The sequence below is a fragment of the Clupea harengus genome, chromosome 20 (genome assembly GCF_900700415.2).
Source record: "Clupea harengus chromosome 20, Ch_v2.0.2, whole genome shotgun sequence".
NCBI classification, from domain to species: Eukaryota; Metazoa; Chordata; class Actinopteri; order Clupeiformes; family Clupeidae; genus Clupea; species Clupea harengus.
The window spans coordinates 15,520,786-15,543,285 of record NC_045171.1 but is presented as its reverse complement, the minus strand read 5'-3'; the positions used below and the strand labels follow the sequence as shown (position 1 = coordinate 15,543,285).

Below are 22,500 nucleotides of genomic sequence, written 5' to 3'. Positions count from 1 at the left end.
CACACACACACACACACACACACACACACACACACACACACACACACACACACACACACACACACACACACACACACACACACAAACCTGATGCGAGTTGAGTAGGGCATTCCTGCTCTCTCTTTACCTTTGTGCAGGTCCCACTCCCAGCAGCAATTTGGCTAGCTGTTGTTACTGAGAGCGCGCGCGCACACAAAAACACACACACACGCACACGCACACACACACGCACACCATGATGCACGTGTGAGACTAATGAACAAACCCATTGCACACACACACACTCACACACATCTAACATTATGATGCCTGTGAGAGACTAATGAACACTGCCATTACACAGCCAGACACTGCTGGAATCCATCAAACACACACACACACACACTCATACATACACACACACACTGGTGTGTAGAGCACACTGCTCCTGTTATCTCTGTCTTTGTTGTGGTCTCTCTAATGAACAGAGCTATTAAACAGAGACACAGAAGGAAATATATCACACACACTCCAGAGTCCCTCTCTCACTCACACACACACACACACACACACACACACACACACACACACACACACACACACAAATACACAGACATGCTCACTGCAAATGTCAGAGATGGTGAGGAACACGGAGGAAAATAAGAATGCAGATGAATATAAGGAACACAGGAATGCAGACTAATTTACAGGAATATAAAGGAACTACCACTGGCTAGGGGTGGGCGATATGACCAAAATCTTCTATCACGGTATTTGTAATTTTATATCACGGTTACGGTATATATCACGGTTTATTATACGTAGGGTGACCAGATTTGGGTTTTTGAAAAAGAGGACACTTCAGCGGTGGCGAAATGTGTCCACAGACATTTATTTATTGACCCTTAAGAACACTAAGGTGCAGAAACAATACTGCCTCAATAGGCTATTGGCCTAAGCAATAGTGGCCAGTATCCATTGAATCTTTAAATAGTAAAATAAAAGCAAAGTGTATGTAAAAAAAAAAATCTTTCTGTGGCATTTAGTCCAGTGCTTATGTTTCAGTGGTTCTTTAATGTACTTTCAGAAGATAACTCAAGTGTTAAAACTTTCTTTTCAATGCGTGTCCATATGTTAACGCAATAATGATGAGATATTTTCTTTATATGGCCACATATTAAAATAAAAAAATTAAGAAGTTGGCCATTACACATAGACATATATACATAGACGCTCCATTGACCTCCTCAGCCGTTGCTGCGACGTGCTAACGTGATGACGAGGTGATGACTGGTCTGTAAACAGACGCAAGTAAATGATGGAGCTGCAGTTTTTCTGGATAAAAAGCACTATAGATAGCGTTTATATTTCTCAACCGATTTCACTGAGTCGTTTTTATATTCAAGGGTTTATGATCTACGTGGAGTACCCAAAAAAGTTTTGTCTCCATATTACTTAGAATCTCGTTGGTTTGGCCGTAATCGCCGTTGACATACATACATGTATATGATAATCGCTGCTAGACGCTCACTGTTCTTGTGCTCTCACAGCTCATTCACTTTGAAATACTGAAAAATAAATGCCTACACTAGACACTTTTCAGTCCATATTTTTCAGTATATTGAATCTTGCCCAAATGTCGAGGATTACTCAACAAGTAGGCATGACAGTCCTTGCAGGTTATGTGCTTAAAAATGGTACTGGGTATCGTATTATACGGCTCTTCAGAATGTTCAAAAAAGTTCCGTTGATTTGAATGGGCCACCCCAACGTTCGCAGGTCTGTAATTTCTTTATTTTCACTGCTGCGAAAATGTAATGACCGCTGACCATCTTTCATATCATTCCGCAAGTAGTCCGGTCATTTAACGTAACGGGAAGTAATAGGTTGCTACCCATCACCTGAAACTTTAGAGTTCTATTTTATTTCTCAGCAGAAATCACAAAACGGCTACAAAATCGTTAAATCGTTAAAATCGTTTTCGGAGGAATGTCTATTGTTTTGGCGAGTTACTGTATAATAAGAGGGATGAAGTATAGTTCGGAGGTCATTATCTAAAAATAAATCGATTGGATTTCAAAATAAGAGTATACCGCGGTTGAAACGGTATGGCCAAAGCTCTCCCGGTAGACACATTTCTACCGTTGCACGGTATATACCGTCATACCGCCCAGCCCTACCACTGGCACACACTGTGTGTGTTTGTGTGTGTGTGTGTGTGTGTGTGTGTGTGTTAATGCACCCACACACACACACGATTGTTTCTTTGCACAGCTGTAAAAGATCAACCACTACAGTACAGAAACACAAACACATGTTAGAAACACAAACATGCACAGAAGCGTCCTTTAACATTAATGACTGTAATGGGGCTAATTAGTGACACACACACACACACACACACACACACACACACACACAGGAGCCTGCAGACACACTCACAGACAGACACACACGCACACACACACACACACACACACACACACACACACACACACACAGACAGACAGACAGACAGACAGACGAAGCAGCAACCCCACCCGCCCCACCCCACCCCATCCCCACCCACTCCCCCGTCCTCCTCTGTCGCCCTGTGCGCCCCACCACCTCTGCCTCAGTGTCTCTGCATGACAGGGTAATTATACCCACCCTCCAGCTAAAGCCATCAGCACACAATCCATCTCTCTCTGGGGCTCTACCTCCTGCTTATTCTCCTATTTTTCTCTCTCTCCCTCCCTCCCTCCCTCTTACCCACTCACACCTCACACACACATAGACACAAACACACACACAAACACACACACACACACATCCCAGGTCATACCACATGGCTCATATGAGGCCATCCAAACCATTAATCCAGGCTCCTGATTGGACAGCATCCACAATACAGCCCCTATTGTCGCTTTGAATTCGCTCTCATGGGGATGGGCAACACACAGCATTTACATGAGACGCACACACACACACTCACACACATACACCTACACACACACACACACACACTTCTGAGCTTAGGGTGTGAGATATGATTGTCCTTTCTTTAACATCATGTCACGTCCAAGATTACAGATGGTCGCAGATTCGCTCCGCATATCCAATCTATGGGTAACACTGCCAGATTAATAATCACACATGGATTTTCCTGTTGTGCTCCACACAAAAGGGTCTGAGGGGAGATAGTGTGTGTTAGTGTGTGTGTGTATGTGTATGTGTGTGTGTGTGTGTGTGTGTGTGTGTGTGTGTGTGTAAAAGTGTGTACGTGTGTGTATGTGTGGGGGGAAATATGTCTTTGAGCAGGGAGAGATCCAGCATGTCAGGCCCAAAGCTGGAGCGGATCTCCCCCATCTATGGGCCACTCTGGCTGGGTTATCTGGAGGGGGCGGAGGGACGGGGGATGGAGGGGGACGGGGGGTGATGGAGTGAAAGCAAGACCCGACCTCTAACTTCACACATTCCCCTGGGGTTGTTATCAGTGTTGACACACACACCTCTCCCCCCATCTCTCTGGCCCACCCATCACTCACTCTCACATACACACACATTCATTCTCTCTCTCACACATATACACACACACACACACACACACACACACACACACACACACACACACTCTCTCTCTCTCTCTCTCTCTCTCTCTCTCTCTCTCTCTCCGTCTATAATTAATGGTGCGGCCTCTCTACACTGGTGGGGTCTCTGGCACAGAATCAAGGCAGTGCGCCTTCATAAATATTTACAGGGACTGCCATGAAATTTTAAGGCCCAGAAAACGTTGCCCCACAAAGGCCACGGGTGCAGCGCTGCACAGGCCAAGATGAAAAAGCCTAGTTAGTGAACTCCACAAAGCCCCTGGACTTTAACACCACTTGAAGTATCTAACAGACAGATTCTTCTATTTTTTTTTTACAGAAAGAACAAGTGTTTGTGTGTGTGTGTGCATGTGTGTGTGTGTGTGTGTCATTGTTCATTCATCACCTCAAGTGCAAATGAAAAGGAAAGCAGACACAGATGCAGGAGTTAGACCAGGAGAAAGCAACGGACACCATTTTAAACGGACGCTGAGTGCCACACGCTAGCCTGTGTGCGCCACATGGCCTCTTCTCGGGCACGGCATCCATCGGCCCGCCACCTGGGGCTGACTGCCCTCCCGTGCCACAGCTGCTGCCCATGCCCGTGTGGCACCCGCTGCCTTTTTGACAGCACCCGACCTCAGGCGTGCCATTCCACAACCCACCCACACACAAACACACAGACACACCAAGCCCCTCAGAGCTGAAATCACACCAGTCAGACGTGACAGCCTTTTACAGCTTTGGTGCTGCCTACAGTGTATTCCACATATGCAGTAGGCCTACATGCATACACCGTATACTGCCTGTGATATGCATCAATACTTAGTGATGGGTAGTAGGGTGCAGTGAAAACCTGAGCCCCCAACGGCTACTTTTGAGACCCTGAAGGACATCACATCACATAGATTGACCAAGAGAAATCTGACAGAAAGTCAATGTCACACGCCCATGATAATTCGTTGCCAATGACTAAATGTTAGTGGGAGCTTCAGTTCACTGTTACTTGGATCGTATAAAAAAAGACTAGCACGACATTGTAATGGTTTTCTGACAGGGAAACAGCATCAAGGATATGCAGTTGGGTTTTCATTCATCTCAGATGTTTCGGTGCCTATTCAAACGCTAACTACGAGACCATTCCGAGATGGTGGCATTTTCCTCCACAGACATCTGTGTGGCCAGCTAATTTAAATAAATAAGTGATTCAGTGATTAACACACGTGTGTGTGTGTGTGTGTGTGTGCCTCCGTGTAGAGAAATTGCTGACAGAGCATCCTGGCAGACTCGCAAGGGTCGAAACAAATTCTACACTGGCGTATTATCACATCGGCGGGAGAAAACTGTCAAGGCTAACATCATGGTGTAACCCATCGCGTTAACGCAACATATGTATGGAAGCGGCATCGTCTACTCACCGAAAAGCCTGCCCAGAAAGGACACGAGTGCCTGACCCGAGGGGAGGTAGTTAGGGCTAAAGCTGCGAAGCTGACGGCCAGGATAAGACTCCCCAGGACCATCTGAGAGACTCCCAGGGACAGCATGATCCGAGTCCGCGTTCGAAACTCTCGGAGACGGGAGAGACTCCGGGACAGGGACGCCGGACTCAGAGACCGACCCCGTGGCATTGCACTGACTGGCATGATCACTTTGGCACGGAGAAACTCAGTCAAGATTCAAAAAAGCCTTAAACGCAATCTCAGTAACAGCATCCAAATGACAAATGCTGCTTTATCATCCAGTAGGCTACACATCCACGACACATCCAATAATATGGTCTTCAGTTCGATACCAAGGGTCCAAGATGCACACTTTTAAAAGAGTTCCACTGAACTTGAACACATGACTGATACCGACGCACAAAACGTCCTTGTAATCTCGATGTGGCGATGGCAAGTGCAGAGAATTAGCCAGCTCAGTGGCTATTAATCAATCCCATTAATTTGGTCAATTCTCCAGGCGGCAGGGCTGTTTCGAGGAAACGCACTATGACAGATGCTCCATCAAATCAGTCCCCAGGCAAACTGCTTCGGGCTTCCCGCTTCCCGTTCTGCGTATAGGGGATGGATGTGTATCTTTCACCCTGTAACCCCCTCTCGTTTCTGTGAGGTGAGAGATGAAGTGTAGACCGCTGTAAAATACATCCTCGAGTATCACACGGCGAGGAAGATATCCAGTATCAGTCAAGCGTTAACGCCGAGTCCGCTCCTCAAAGCTGGCGAATGATTCCCTTTCCCTTATCTGTCGAGACTAGCGAATGATGTAGGAAAAGATTTGCGTTGCAGACAGGTATGGTGACTGCCCGGGGTTCTCCAAGAAAACAGATGCAATTCTTAACTGGCGGCTGAGGCACCGCAAGCTTCCTGCCAGTCAAACACTACTAGGCTGGAAAGAGGAGGGATGCGCCTGGCGCTGCGAACAGCGGGACTCGTTTATTACTATCGCTGCGCGCGATGCTGCTCAACTACTCAAATGCGTGGAGGCACCCTGCGCATGGTGCTGTCACTGGCATGCCGACTTGTGCTTGTTTTGACTGATTAATGAATTGCTGTTCCAATTGCGCCAGGTAAAAATCGCTCTGGAGCAGTCTAATTGCTGTAGGATAGCCGACACCAGCATCGGCGCAGCGTAGGTCTACGGGGGTAATTTATGCCAAGCTTTCAGGTTTTAGGCTACAGATTCCCCGCCACAGCAGGCTACGAAGTTAGGAGTAACGCCACTCATAGTCAAAAATATGAGTTTTTTTGGAACATCACGCAGTAGCCTACCTGTTATGTACAGGTAGTCTAAATACAGGTTTCCGCTAAGTTAATTAGGCCTTACACTCGAAGTAAACCTATTTTGCCTTATCCACGGCAGATGCAATAGCCTTGGTCATAATGTCCCTTGTGAACAGTTCCATTCATCACACACATGCTTAACCATATGGCACTGATGCCATCACTAACAGAAGTCCCCGTGATTTGAATGAATGGCCTTGTACCCTATAGGTGCAGGTGCACTGGGGACAGAAACGTGAAGACCATCCGGGTCAGCAGTATTCCTCTTATTGGTCTTCTAACAAGTAGCCTAATTAATCACTAGATTCAATCAACACGCAAGCGGCGACAGTTGCCTAGTCACAGCCCGGTGTAGCTGTTGATTTCCAGACGAAAATAAGTGGCATGTCTACTCGTGTTGCGGAATAATTGGATATATAATCAGTGGGCTAATTTAATTTACCAATCGAGACCATTTGTCAAAGCAACAGAGGTGATGTGCAGTCTGGCGCCTTTCAGAGTCTCATTCTGGCTTATTATTTGAAAAGGCCAGATGGTAATAGACTAAACAAGCTATTTTTGTCTTTAAAACAGAAATCGCCCACACATTCAGAGAGAACAAAGTCAGAAGAAAATTTAAGAATTCCATACAGCCACAAACGCACAAAAAACCATGTCGTTTGGGCGCCACCTAGTGGTGGACATTTAACCTGGCTCTTATGGAAGGTGATAGGACGGGTTGGCCAGTCAGTCAGCTTCTTCACATCGCCTTTTGAGTGTCAATTGCGCACAAGCCACAAACAAACAAAACATAATATATATAATAAACACACACACAGGCATACTTTAAAAAGGTTTTTTATTAATTAAGTGATATACTTAAATTGTGTCGGAAAAAAACGGAAAAAAGTTAGCCACACGTGAAGAGCTAATATCCATTTGAAGCTGTGTTATCCTAGCTAAAGAGTGGTACTGGTGTGCCATAATAAATTGTCTATTAGTACAAAAATACATTTGAGGGCACACAATACAGCATCCAGTATCACAGATGAGAGGAAGAGGAGAGTTAAATAGCACACTTTTTCAGAAAGAATACGTTTTTATTCTGAGTAGTATAGATCAAGCACTTTCCTCTTTTGTGAATAACCATAAAAAGTGTTTTTATTGTTGGTTGTTGTAGTGACCATCAAAAATGTTTGTATTTTAATGTGTGCATATATGAATATGCTGGTAGAAAAGGTAGTTGTATTACTGTTACAAGTTCCAAGGCTCGAGGGTATAACCAGAATACAAAGATAATCATAATCATTTTTTTTTTTTTAAAGAAATGTTTTTTTCTTCCACTAGGTTTTATACAAAATAATAAAGACATTACAAAAAGTTCATTTACAAACCAAGAACCAAGGCCATATGCTAGCGGTATGTACAGCCACTTCATCACCCCTCCTCCTCCTCCTCTTTTCACTTCTGTATTCCTTCTGATCACTTGTTTTCTTTTGGAAAAAAAAATCTATCTGAAGTCTTATGCACAGCAGACAGGAACAAGTTTTTTTCCCGCCCACCTCCTTCAGTCCTTCACAGGAACCGTCTAATGAACATTTCAACTTCAATGACTTCATTTATATTCACCTTTCTTCATCGTCACCATGCAACATCATCATTATCATCATCATCATCATAGTTGTAATCACTATCATCACCATAACTTAGAAAAAACAAAACAAAAACAAATTTTTCACTGTAAATCGTATTTCAAAAGTGAATAATAGTAGTAGTAGTAGTACTAGTAATCTTGAGATAAGGCATCACAGCGTGCTGGAGGTGAGAGCCCAGATGGCGTTAGGATCTGGTCCAGACTTGGCCCCTGTTTGGCCCAGATCCGGCTGCTATGTGGGGCAGGGTAGTGTCTGAGAGGGCCTGAGCCGAACCACATGCATAGATCAGGATGCAGCCCAGGATGCAGCTGACTCTGACACAAATCCAGGCCTAGATCCTAGATCCTAAATCTTAGATCCAGGCCCAGGTTTTAGATCCTAGACCCTAGATCTAGGTCTTAGGTCCTTAATTCTAGATCCAGGTCTTGGATGCTAGATCGTAGACCCTAGATCCAGGCCCAGGTCTTTGCCAGATCAGAGCCAAAGTCAGCCGCCCCTGGGGCCGCAGGAAGAGCGGGCGTCAGCAGAGCAACAGTAGGAGAGTGAGCTCGTCTACAAAGGTAGGCCAGAAGGTAGATCGCTGTAAGAAAGTTCAAATATAGAAACAAACACAAAAAAATAAAACTAGAAAAACAACAGACGGTGAAAACTAAACAACTCAAAAGGCGAGGACAGGTTTGTCTTGAGGAGAGAGAGGAGAAGTAGAAATGGAGCAGATGGATGCTGATTCTAGAGAGCCGATCTGGTCCGGTTCCAGCAAGAATCCGGTTGACTCGAGGCCCAAGAGAAGGCGGCCATCTTGGATGAGGTGCTGGCGTGTGAGGGGTGCAGGATTTGGTCTCATCTCAGTCTGTCAGTTGTCGGTTCCGCTAGCTTTTTTTTCTTCTTCTTCTTCTGGAAGATTCCAGCAGCCTCTAGGCTTTTTGGAAGACCTTGCCAATCCTTTCCAGCATTGGTTTCTGGCACTGAATTCCCAATCCTTCACAAGTCCACAGACTGTGTGTGTGTGTGTGTGTGTGTGTGTGTGTGTGTGTGTGTGTGTGTGTGTGTGTGTGTGTGTGCAAACAGTCCTCCTCGATCAGTATCATCTTGTGGGAAAGTGAAATATGAAAAGAAGCTATAAAGCTAATAGTAGATTACTATAAAATCACTATTATATTCATATTATATATGCTGTGCATATATAGTATAAATATGCTCTGTAATGTCTTAAGTGACTATCTATCTAGTATAAACTGAAATACTTCATGTAGCCTTGCACACCATGTCGAATGTAACAACGATTAGTTCAAAGATGGCCAAACAGTGTTTACTATCCAGTGGCACAATGAGCATGCATTCCATCAAAGCACATTTTTTTTTTCTTAAACAAAAACAAAGTCTTTTTTTTTCTCTTTTTTTCTTTTTTGTTCTGGTTACGTTTACGAAGCCTTTGAGCACTTAGAGTAGAGGAGAGAAGAATAAAAACAACAGCACTTCAGAGAACGCTCAGGGTCCCTCCGGTTCCCATGGTTACAGTAATCGTCGTCTGGAACGTGGAGGGGAGATCCTTCAGCAGAGTGAGTAGGCGGTAGGGACGACACACCTCCCCACTACCATCCTGCAAGCCAGGGCAGTGACTATCTTGTGTGTGTGTGTGTGTGTGTGTGTGTGTGTGCGTGTGCGTGTGCGTGTGTTCTGGGAGGGCAGCTTTCGTCCTCTGCGTTGTTCTCCAGGCCACACATTCAGTAACAGGCCAGCTTTCTCCCTCTTCAGAAATGGTCGATCAGCACAGACACGCAGTTGGCCCCCACTAGGTAGTTGGGGTCCCCCTGTAGGGCCTTATTCTGCCAACTCTTGGGATCACCTGAGAGAGAGAGAGAGAGAGGGAAGAGAAAAAGAGAAATAAATAAAAATGACTTGATCAAAAGTGTGTGGATAGCATATACATGGTTGGATCATCAAAGTCATATCAGACCGATGTCTGTGTGTGTGTTTGTGTGTGTGTGTGTGTGTGTGTGTGTGTGTGTGTGTGTGTGTGTGTAGAGCCTGACAGTAAGATCTTTAAATCAATGTTCTACCTAAACTGCTACAGCATGTCACCAAGACGCACGACAAACTGTTATGAATCACACTAATACTATTAGGAGACTACTAAAATGTACGATGAACATCTTTTGGCCAATTACTAATTAATCCCACAATATTTCATAATATTCCACGTATTTAAACTCATGCCCATTTAATACCTGTATGATGCCAGGTAGTGTAACTGGGAGAGCCAATGCTACCTCTAGAATTGACACATTTAATCTCATTGATGTGACCTGCCACTGCAGTGGACTCAGTGGATGTGTGTTCTGTGGCGCCATCTGCTGGACAACTACTCTTACAGTATGCCATCAATCCATTGGCATTCAATCCTGTAGCATCCTTACCAATGCCCTTGAATGAAATATTATTGAACTTAATAATTAAATGTATTATTTTGGTTAGCCCAAAGTATTGCACTGCAGCCAGCCACCAGGTGACGATGTAAAGTTTATAGTTTCAATTTGTGGCCCACTCCTGCTTGCCTAACATTCCACTCTTGTCAGCCATCAGTATCACCTGTAAATAAGGAAGCCTCGGTAGCTAATGGTAACATTATTATTTGTTGTCATTTCAGAAGCCCCGCCCTATTTGGAATCTGACTGCTTTGATTGGTCAGAATGTCTGAAGTGTTCCTAGGATATGCTGAAGTGACATTGATAAGCACTAGACCAACCAATAGGAAGCAAGCCAAGGAGGATTGGAGACTGTGAGAGGATTAGAGAGTGCAGGACTCCCGTCCTCGGGCCACACGCACACTAAAACATTTTAGTTTTAAAACCCCTAAAACAGGGACTTTTGGAAACGCTTTTGGCCCCGTTTTAGTTCGAAAACACTGGGGGTTGCGTTTTAGTGGGATGGGCAGAAACTGAGACTATTGGAAGTTATGACGCAGACAGCCATGTTAGTTTCCAGATTGGGTCTTTTCAGTCATGACGTATCCTTCCTTGATTCGTTACTCATGTGTTATTTTTAGTAACAGTTCCACCTCATCCATGATCCAAGCAAAGAAATGTCTGGTCTTTCTTTTCGCTATTGCTGTTCCTAGTTCGTAGTATTTTCTGCAACTAAGCAACCAACTGCAGAGTTGACAATGTGCTTCCTGTTTACACCGTAGTCATGTGATATGCATTAATTGGACATAACGTTAGTACGGACAGAAATTATTTCTGATATCAAGCTAAAGCGCTTGTCTGGACGGAGATGGTATTTATTTTAAAATGAGAGAGTATTAGTGTTGACGTAGTCTCAGCTTAGCAGTACGACAAACGACACCACTGTGGCCTCAGTACTACTAGTCCAGCTCCACCAGAGTCCTGTTAGAGGACCTGTTAGAGGAGAGAGAGAGAGAGAGAGAGAGAGAGAGAGAGAGAGAGAGAGGGAGAGAGAGAGAAAGAGAGAGAGAGAAGAGGGAGAGGAGAGAGAAAAGGGAGAGGAGAGGATGGGATGGAAGGATGAAAGAGAAAAGAGGGAAAGAGAAAGGATGGAAGAGGAGAGACAAATGAAGAAAAGGAAGAGAAAAAGGTAGATCATAGAAGGGAGAAGATGAGAGAGGGGCAGGGAGAGAGATGGATGAAGTAAAAGAGAAGTACAGAGAGTGAACAGGGAGAGAGATTAAAAGACAAGGACAGATAGAGAAGAGGAAAAGATGGAGGAAGACGAGAGGAGAAAGGAATGAGAGGAGCAGAGGGAAAGGCAGACAAATATGAGGTGAAGAGATGGAAGAAATGAGAGGATGACAGGGGGCAGAGGACTGAGAGGAATAGGAACACAAAAGAGAGGAGGACAGAGAAAGAAAGGAGAACGGGGAAAGAGAGGAGAACGGGGAAGAAGAGGAATCGGACAGAGCAGGATGGAGCGATGAAGAGAGAGATCCATCCATGTGATAAACACAGAGGAAGGCTGCGGTTCTCTCTCTTTCACTCTCCCTCCCTCTCCCTCTCTCTCCTCCCGCTCCCTCTCTCCTTCCCAGTGTCTGTCTGTCTATCTGAGGGCCTCTGTGGGGTGGGGTAGAGGGGGGCAGGTCTGGAGTCAGTTGGGTGGCTGTGTGAGAAAACCCAAGCAAGCCTTAGAGGTGAAGCACAGACAGGCAGCACAGGCAGGCAGCACAGACAATCACAGACAGAGAGGATGAACGCTGGCAGGCAGAGCCATTAGTGCCCGAGAGCAGCACTCCGCCACGGTGATTATGGGTGACACGATGCAGAGAAGATGGTGTGTGTCAGGAGTGCAGGAACACACCCGCTCGCTCGCTCGTTTGCTCAAGAGGCGGCTGACAGGCGTGAGCTTCACAGAGACAGAATTAGAAACACAGAGAGCGGTGGAGTGGAGGGGGATGGAGCATCTGACAGAGCTGAGGCAGTCCCCAGAGAAACAGCCGTCGAGCTACACACAACTGTTCAGTCACACCTGAATGACAGACAGACAGACAGCCAGGACAGGAGCCCACACTGGACCAGATCTGATTAGGACCAGACCCAGGACCAGTTCTAGGTCCAGTTCGGCACTCAGTGCTGTCTCTGAAGGTTTGAAGTGTTTACTGAATTAACGGACAAATTTGTTTAGTTTAGTTAATTTGTTTAGTTTAGTTAAAAATGGACAAAGAGCCCTCTGAGTGTTTTTTTCTTTTGTTCTTTTTTGGAAAATGCGAATGGAATTAACTGCCCGTGAGGGGCCTAAAGTGTTGGATCCTAACAACCGGCAAAGCATATCTGAGACGTGATTGCCAGTGTGAACTTTATTTAGCCGTCAAAGAGGTGTGAGTGGACATGAACTCAAATGAACGAGTGAGAAGAGAGAGCTGGAATAAGTGAAAAAGTGCATTAGCTGAAATGAAATGGAAAAAAAGAGTGTTGTTCCCATGGTGACCCCCCCACCCCCCCACCACAGCCATTGGTCACAGAGCCACCCACTGACCCGCCCCCTCCCCCAGAGAGCCAGAGAGAGAGGGACGGCGTACCCGACGAGGAGTCGGAGGATTTTAGAGCAAAAGACCAACCATCAGGGGTCATAGACGCACAGTGAGGCAGGCGCAGCTCCACGGGCTTCTGGAACTTCAGGCCGTGAGGACCGCACATCACCAGAGGACTCAGCAGGGTTTCACCTGGAGAACAACACAACACACACACCATGTTACTCACACACACACACACACACACACACACACACACACACACACACACACACACACACACCATGTTACTCACACACACACACACACACACACGCACGTTACTCACACACACACACACACCATGTTACTCACACACACACACACACACACCATGTTACTCACACACACACACACACACCATGTTACTCACACACACACACACACCATGTTACTCACACACACACACACCATGTCACTCACACACACACACACACACACACACACACACACACACACACTCACACACACCATGTTACTCACACACACACACACTATGTTACTCACACACACACACACACACACACACCATGTTACTCACACACACCATGCTACTTACACACACACACCATGTTACTCACACACACACACACGATGTTACTTACACACACACATACATACACGATTTTACTCACACACACACAAAACTACAGATACACATGCTCACACACACCCACACAACTTCACAGGCTGTGAGGAACACACATCACCAGAGGACTCAGCAGGGTTTTGGCTGGCGGCATAAAAGCGCATAGGGGAAGACACACACACACACACACACACACACACACACACCCTGACAGACAGGACACACAAAAACAAAAAAACAAACATAGAGACAAACACACTGACTGTTTGACAGACACAAACATAAACATTCATACCGACAGACACACACACACGCCCGCACACACACACACACACACACACACACACACACACACACACAGACACACCCACACACACACCCTGTGCCTGCGTCTCACCTTTCTCCTTGTCGAGCGGGGGCAGGATGCTGTTGTCACGGCACACCTTGAAGTAGATCTCCTGCTCCACGCCGTCGGGGATGGCGCCCTGCGGGATGATGATGCTCACGCCCGTCTCTATGGAGCTCAAAACGCCCCCGTTACAGTTAAAGATGCCCCGCGCCGTGGCAACCACTGTGTGCTCTTCATCCTCGTCATCGTCGTCAAGAGCACTCGGGCTGAGAGGGGGATGAAGAAAGAGAGAGAAGGAGATGGAGGAGAGAAGGAGAGAGACATGGAGAGAGAGAGAGTGGAGGGGGGAAAGTAGACAGAACAAAAGAGATCCCAAAAAAGACAGACAGACAGACAGACAGACAGAGAGCGTTAAAAAACAAGATAAAACAGAGTGGGAAACGCACACAAACTCAAAACCTGAAAACCTCACGCTCCAACGTCTACTTCCAGACCTCATGTCCCATTCCTCTGGTCTCCAGACCACCATGGCTGGCTGTTAGGAGGGACTTCTGAGAATGCTAAAGGCTTAAAATACCAGGGAGGGATTCTAGAATCAATCCTCTATTCTAAGCCAAACCTTTTATAAGCCCTAATACTTACCTCACTGGTTTACTCCCGGTACTCCTAAGACATTTTCAAGATTCGTAGGTAGTCTTGAAAAGTCTAGAATAGTCTACAACAGCGGCTCTAAACCAGTCTGGCCTTGGGACCCACAATTTCCCATGCTCATTAAGTTGCAACCCACATTTTATAAAATTGAAACCATTAAATAAACATAAAAATATAAACATAGGGCTTAGGCTTTCTTTTATCTCCACATATATCATTAGCCTGAAATCAGACCGATTTTTACCACACTGTTTTATATGAATTATATGGGGTCACATGCTAACCACAAATATATGTGCAATATAACTCCAGTAATTAGCTAAATATTTGACTTCTCCAACAGAATTATTAACACAAAGATTCAAATAACCCACCGAGCACTCCTCTAGCCAACACTGGGTACTCTCATACAGTAGGCTATGCATCTGCCGCTCACACAGAACTGTCTGTCTCTCTCTGAGAGCTCCCCTTTCCCTTCGTGATTGATGCTTGAGAACTGGGAAGACAGCTTCTTCTTTCAAAATAAAAGCTGCTGTCCATATATTTTCTGCAAAAGTCATTAAAGGGAACACAAACTCTGCGACCCATTCAGAATGATTCTGCAACCCACCAGTAGCGAAACACTGGCTTAGAAGGGTGTGTGGGTGTGTGTGTGATATATAGAAGGGTGTGTGAGTGTGTGTGTGTGATATTGAAGGGTGTGTGGGGGTGTGTGTAATAAAGTAGGGTCTCTGATCTCTTCTCACCTGACGGGGATGGCTTTGGGCACGGCGTTGATGTTGTTGTGCGGGTACTTGCGGTGGTCCATGGTGCGGGTGAAGGTGTCCACGCCGCTGTCGTGGTCGGGCGGTTGGGGGGAGCCCTGCGGTTTGGGCACGTTGTTCACCGGACTCTTCCCCCCGCCGCCATCGCTCCTCACCGGCGTGTCGTTGGGCAGCAGGTTGTGGTTGAACTTGGGGCTGTCGAACTTGCGCTCGAACGGGCGCGCGGAGGAGTAGGGCTTCGGCACGTAGCGGTTGTAGGCCACGGCCGTCTTGGGCGCCTGCTGGTCTGTGCCGTTGACGGGGGACTTCTCCGGAAAGCTCTTCTGGGGCAGGTAATTGGTCAGGACTGTTTCCTCCCGACCCGAGGGTTTGGATTTGGGTGAGGCCAGAGGATTGGGGGGTGGACTCACTGCTGGTGTGTGTGTGTGGAGAGAAAGAGGGAGAAAATATGTGAGCGTGTGTGTGTGTTTGTGGGGGGTATTTGAATGAAACAAGGAATACTGGGAAGGATAGATTATTACTACTTAATTTTGAGAGTACCTCCTGCAGAGATGTATGTGGAGGCAAGAATGTTCGTGTGTATGTGTACCTGTAAGTGAATGTGTGTGTGTGTGTGAGGGATCTTACCATCTAATGAAGAAGGCTTAGGCAGTATTGATATTGTTATTATTATTATGTGAGTGTGTGTGTGTGTGTGTGTGTGTGTGTGTGTGTGTGTGTGTGTGTGCGCGTGTGTGTGTTTGTGTGAGAGAGAGAGTGATCTCACCATCTAATGAAGTAGGCTTAGGCAGTATCGGTGGTGGGCCGTTGGAGTTTCCTGGCAAAGGGCTGATCTTGTCTGGTTTGCTGGCGGGGGCGGGGGCAGGGGCGGGGGCGGGCTTGCTGTCGAAGCTGCGCCTGTCGAAGAAGGAGAGCTGCTTGCGGTAGTACTCCTCATCCTCGTCTGGGTCGTAATGGTTGGCGCGCACGATGTCATCATCGGCCACCCTCTGGGGCTGCTGGGGCTCAGGCATTCTGATGGGGGAGAGAAGGAGAGAGAGAAAGAGAGGGAGAGGGAGAGATAGGGAGAGGGAGGGAGAGAGAGAGGGAGGGAGAGAGAGAGAGAAGGAGAGAGAGAGGAAGGGAGAGAGAGAGAAGGAGAGAGAGAGAGAGGGAGAGAGAGAGAGAGGGAGAGAGATGGAAAAAGAGGGAGAGAGAAAGACATAAAGCAATGCATGAAGCATAAAACAAATAAGTTAGAAAGTTTTTAAAAGGGACAAAACACAAAAAAATAAAGAACTTCAAACTTCACTCCAAATAGACACTGGGGGGAATCAATGCTCTCAGCTCCTCAAATAATACATTACTGATGCCTGAATCTCAGTGCAGAAACCTACATTTCTGCGATATTTAACTACAGAACACTTTGCTGTCCTGAATTAATTATTAACTATTCCTGTGTAAAGGGCAACTCAAATGACATGCACTGCAGCACAGCTCCACCAGATGGCGCTGAAGTGCTACGGTTTTCGCCCTACTTCCCAAAATAAAACACAAAGGAGGACAGTACACGATTAATGAGCCTTGTAGAGTTCCTTACTCCACCTTAAACTCTATTCAGGGGCTTTAAATCATAGAGAAGTGGCGTTAATCTGAACACTACATATCTGCAGTGATAAATGACTTGGCTCCTGGGAGGGTGTTTAGAGGATAAGCTCTGTTGGCTTCACCTCAAAGGCTCATTCATTACCTGAAAGTCTTCTCCTGGTCCAGGTTACTCAGAGAGTTGGCTTTGGGTACTAAACCGGGCCCGACGCCAGGCTTGGGCACCATTTCCAACGTCTGGAGAAAGAAAGCGGGAGAGAGAAAGAGAAACAGAAAGGGAGAGAAGAAAGGAGAGACATTATTTTAGCTGCCAGGATAGTGGTTTGGCTTAAATGGAGTTAAGAGACTTAAAGAGACAGTATGCAACAATCTGCCACTTTATGAAGCATGTTTTTATAAGCAACTAGTGCTGGAGTCATCTTCAAATTCATTTTCATGGTATATGGTCATGTAAAGGACAGATAAACACACCTGCTGTTTCAACCAGCCGCCTAGGCTATGCACTATACAGTTCTGTGGTCTGGGTCGGACCACCCCGCAAAAATGTACAAAAAAAACCTTGGTAACATGCTAGCAAGCCTTTTATCAGTGCCAGTCGTGCTGTTGTAAGTGTTTGTTTAGATTCTGCATAGCTTTTCAGACTGCTCATTTTTGTCCACAACTCCTTTCACCACAGCACCCAGTGACCACAGCAACTGAAGTCACTTTCAGTGACACTGCATATGAAAGCAAACGCACCAAGATCTCAACTGTTGTGTATGGTGTGATTGTGTGTGTAATGTGTATGGTGTGTGTGTGTGTGTGTGTGTGTGTGTGTGTGTGTGTGTGTGTGTGTGTGTGTGTGTGTGTGTGTGTGTGTGCACGTGTTCTCACCCTCATCCCCATGTCTACGTCTCGCGCGCGGTCCACGGAGACGGAACGCTTGTTCTCGAACATCTTGACGCGCGTGAGCACCGACCGTGGCTTCATGGCGGCATCGTCCTCACCCTCGTGTCCACTTCCGCTGCCGCTGCCGCTGCCCGCCGCGGGGCTCACCGACGCCGGCGGAGGGGACAGCACATTGGGCGCACCAAACTCGTCGGGCGAAGGCAGCGCCTCTGGCTTGGGTGGCGGCGCGGGGGCGTCCATGTTGGCGTAGTTGTTGCGCATGGCGGGGGGCGTCTGGCTGTAGGGGGGCCTCTGCATGAGGGCGGGGGGGTCTGGGGAGTAGGCGTGCGGGTCGTACCCTGACGAGATGGGAGGAGGGGGCTCGTCGTAGCGGACAGGCACCGCCGGCTTGCCGTAGCGCGGCCGTCCGTCGTACCCCAGCGGCGGCTCCTCGTATCGGGGCTGGGGGGGGCTGTAGGCACGGTCGGGTCCGTCCTCGTAGGGCAGGCGCTGCGGCGGCGGGGGCTGGTCGTATGCTGGCCACTGCTGCTGCTGCTGCTGCTGGTGCTGCTGCTGCTGGTGCTGCTGCTGATCGCTGTATGAGGTCACGTGGGGGTCATAGTGGAGGCGCGATGCGTCGTAGCCACGGGACTTTGGCTCCAGGTAGCCTCCGGCCTCGTAGCGGTAGGGCAGCTGGTCGTAGTCGCGGTACGGCGCCTCCTCGCCGTACGGCTGCGCGTGATAGGCCGACTGCGGGGGCTGCTTCAGGCCTGGGCTCACCCTGATTGGCTCGTCCATGCTGTAGATCTCCTTCTTATACATCTGCGAGGAGGAGGAGGTGGAGGAGGAAGAGGAGGATATGGAGAGACATGGAAGAAAGAACAATGGTGAGCGATCAAACGCATTGCCTCATTCCAGACCAAATCAATCAATTGATGAGTGAGAAAACATAGAGCGAGGATAAGGGGATCGGAGGGTGTTAAATACAGATTAGGTGCTGTGGAACGGACGGAAGCGGAGCAAGAGACAGCGAGCGAAGGTGACCTGGAATAGAAAAGACTCAGAGTGAGGAGTTACTGCAGAGAGTCACACACACACTCGGCAGACATTTTAATCACACACCGAGAAACGACGAGGAGCGCTAAAGGGGGAAACAAGGCGCAGCCTGAAGAAGCCAACAAGGAAGAAGAAAAACCAGAACAAAACCTGCAGGAAATGAACGACCCAAAAGGAAAAGGGACATGGACAACCACTACCAGCAGCACTGCACAGGTACGGCAGGCATGAAAGGAACAAAGGATTCAAATTACTGTACGTGAAATTTGAAAAGTAGCCCTTTAAAAACACAACGAATTCATCATCCAAGCCTTGGGACCAAACCAGTGGGTGTCTGAGGGGGGGGGGGGGGACTACAAGTGAGAATCCCATTGGGACAGAGGCAGGCTACCTTTCAAAGTCAGTAAAGCAGCAGAAAAACTCACACACACAAAACAAATAACCCAAATCTTTCTCCAAGCGATGACCGTCACACAACGGCTTGAGAATAGGACTACCAATGCTACCTGCCGTTAACACTAGCGCCATCGCTAGTCGCTCACACACACTTGGCACACCGCACCTGAAACGCTCACATCATCCGGGTCTCACACTCTGCTGAGAGTTCAACACTTTCCGCCAAGAATGCCAGTATCTGCAGTACCAAAGTCTCAGTAGGGCAAATATTGGTATTCTTAGCGGAACGGATGCAAGTACGTAAAATGGCTACGTGTGTCGAGATGCAGTCGTTTCAGGCGATGTTTGCCGAGCGAGCGTTGTTAACACACCACTGGAAGGAAGAAAGAAAGAAAGAAAGAAAGAAAGAAAGCAAGAAAGCAAGAAAGAAAGAAAGAGAAGTAAACTTTGGCAGAGCTCAAAGGTCACGCGAGAGCCGTGCAGGGAAGAGGAAACAACAGTGGCAACCTAGGCAACAAGCACAACACAGCGCCTTCACACTCACTTCTATTTACCAGTGTTGCTTCCTCAGCACACACACACACACACTCACACACACACATATATATATATATATACACACACACACACACACACACACACCTAGAGCCACACAGCAGGGCAGCACGCATGCAGTAAAGAGAAAGAAGCACATGGCCAAACACACACAGGCGGACGGCGTAGCTTGAGGTCTCTGAGAGGGAAGTGGGGAGGTGGAGAGGGGGGAGGGGCGCGGGCAGACAGGGCAGAAAGAGTGGAGTGGGGGGGGGCAAGTCGAAACCGAGTCAAGCCGGACTGAACCCCCATCCAGGACGAGGTACCTTTGGTTCCGACCCGGGTGCCCCGGATTGGATGGGCTCATGAATCTGGGGTGGGGCTAGCTCTGGGACAGGACTACTCCTGATTGGACCAGCCTCTGGGGGGGTGAGGCTGGAGGCGGAGTTGGAGTTGGAGGTGGTGGAGGTGATGGGTGGGGGGGGCTCAGTGGAGGTGGAGGGGGGTTCCGGGGTGGTGGCGGCGCTTGCAGCGTGTCGAACTGTAGGGGGCGCTGCCCGGGCCAGCGGCTCAACCACAAGGGGCGCAGCAGCAGCAGCCTCTGCTGTCTGTGAACGGGTCAGAGACGTTTAAAACACACACCATGGCACACACACAAACACACACACAAACACACCTGCAACCGGCACGAATCCCACACCCCTAAACCAACTAAAACACTTGCAGTGACACATACACACACACACCTGTTATTGTGTAAAACCCAACCTTTAAACCATTGTATGAAACACAAATCCAAACTCCACTACAATACACACCTGTCACTTGCCATTTCAGATCGACAGCTTTTACTAAAGACCCACACTCCTATGCAGATGTACACGACATAGAACCAAGCCCTTCAGCCATACCAGACAAGTGCTACTGCTAGTCTCGCTAGCTATATGAGAGCCTTGAAGCAAGAGCCTTGAAGCGAGAGCTTTCGGAGAGATACATAACAGGGTAGCTTTACACACACACACACCGAACCTCGCATGCTTGATACACACCAGATGCACACACACGCCTAACAATGAAACCCACAAACAAAGTCGCTGTATGAGACTGTCACACTTAATGACAGCAACAAGATAAACACACTAAATTAGCATATGATATAAGCACGGCATCTGCTAAACACACACACACACACACACACACACACACACACACAAGTATTCCATGTCTGCTTTTCATCTCTCCCACTTTCTCTCCTTCATCACTCTATTTGTCGTTCTTCTCCTTCTATCTCTTTTTCATTGCTCTTGTAGCAGGTCTTCTACTTAATGAGTAAAGACTAACAACAGGACAAGGAGTTTCAGTTGTTCATATAGTCTGCTTTCTCTTTAATACTAGAGTACATACAACCTTTCTTATATTTAACGATATTTCTTTATCAGATCAGATGACTTATATATATATATATATCATGATGGTCCAGTGGAACCAGATAAATACTATTACAGCAGTACGATTTAACACTGATATTAACCATCATGCATAGGGATACTTTCTGGTACAACTTCAGTTGGAATCAAAAGAACAACAGCTAGGACAGACCACAGACAGCGACAGACTCTGGCACACAGCTGGCCCAGACCTGTGCCAAATCAGGCCAAATCAGGCCAAATCCAGGCCAGACCCTGGCCAAACCTGGGCCAAATCAGGCCAGATCTAGGCCAGATCTATATCAGTGTCTCCTGCTATCTTGCAGAGTAGGGTCTTATACAGGCACTGGGAAGGATATTCGTAGTAACATCGACATCATTGGGAATAACAACAGCACACACGACAACAGTAGTCATGGTTACTTAGGCATCCTGTTAAATAGCGTGGAATATTTCTTTTTTTTTGGCTTTGATATTATTACCTGTTTCTTCTTGTTTAGCTTTCATAAAATAAACATTCATATGCACGCACCACACACACACACACACCCACACACACACACACATACATCAACAACAACAACAACAACAACAACAAAGACGTGGCAGAGATTATCATACTCATTTCAACAGTCACTTTCCCATATAATATATAATATATAGTCTAGAGATATATAATAACTAGGTGTGTGCTTGTTTCCTCTCCTCACTCCTTGTGCGATAAAGGGATAGATTATACTGAATACTGTTCACTCCTCCTCTTAATAGCACCTCCTCATTTGTTTTTCTTGTTAGTACTGTCAATAGCACCTCCAGTGAGTTCACTTCTGTGTAGTTTCAGTTCATTACCTGCATTCAGTTCAACTCCATTACCTAAAGGACTTAATCAGATAGCTTACTTTACATCTAGCACCTGTCCTGACAGTAGAGCCTCCAGATTAGCTGAGTTAAGTTAATTTTTTTTAGTTTTTGTTTGTTCGTTTGTTTGTTTGTTTGTTTGTTAGTTTGTTTGTTTGTATTTAGGCCCTGTCTCTGTCAGTAGCGTTTCCAGAACACTTTGCGGACGCTCACGACCGCCTCCAGGCAGCAGGGCAGACGAACGGCACGCAGGAACGCTACCTGGGGGGCGGGGCCTTTGAAGCCAGCCGGCTCGATGCGGCCCAGCGGGGAGGGGTCTCCGATGGCGAGGCCGTGGGGCGGGTAGGCGGTGGCGGCGGCGTAGCCGGGCGGCGGCTGCTGGAGCACCACCTGGTCCTGCTGCACGGGCTCGGACGAGCGGGTCAGGGCGTCGCCGGGCGGCG

General features: G+C 47.3%; 2 protein-coding genes across 14 annotated transcripts in view; both read right to left on the bottom strand.

Annotated features, from left to right (window-relative positions):
* The window catches only part of fam189a1 (family with sequence similarity 189 member A1), a 170,466-nt gene extending 164,290 nt beyond the window's left edge, over positions 1–6,176 (bottom strand). The window contains exon 1 of the mRNA XM_031558050.2: positions 4,967–6,176. Within this exon, the coding sequence (XP_031413910.1) occupies positions 4,967–5,191 (225 nt within the window). The 5' untranslated portion in view covers positions 5,192–6,176. The remainder of the gene's footprint in view (positions 1–4,966) is intronic.
* A 973-nt stretch (positions 6,177–7,149) lies between these two features.
* tjp1a (tight junction protein 1a) overlaps positions 7,150–22,500 on the bottom strand; it is a 165,505-nt gene continuing 150,154 nt past the window's right edge. For 9 of the 13 annotated variants that reach the window (XM_031587336.2, XM_042710785.1, XM_042710786.1 and 6 more), the window contains 9 exons: positions 22,319–22,500; positions 20,099–20,380; positions 17,793–18,608; positions 17,065–17,156; positions 16,102–16,349; positions 15,318–15,747; positions 13,969–14,186; positions 13,031–13,135; positions 7,150–9,808 (listed from right to left, as the gene is read on the bottom strand). The exon at positions 22,319–22,500 is cut by the window's right edge and continues 196 nt beyond it. In XM_031587336.2, coding sequence (XP_031443196.1) covers positions 9,714–9,808; positions 13,031–13,135; positions 13,969–14,186; positions 15,318–15,747; positions 16,102–16,349; positions 17,065–17,156; positions 17,793–18,608; positions 20,099–20,380; positions 22,319–22,500 — 2,468 coding nt within the window. In that variant the 3' untranslated portion in view covers positions 7,150–9,713. The remainder of the gene's footprint in view (positions 9,809–13,030; positions 13,136–13,968; positions 14,187–15,317; positions 15,748–16,101; positions 16,350–17,064; positions 17,157–17,792; positions 18,609–20,098; positions 20,381–22,318) is intronic. The other 4 variants (XM_031587338.2, XM_031587346.2, XM_042710784.1 and 1 more) reach the window with 3 other exon arrangements.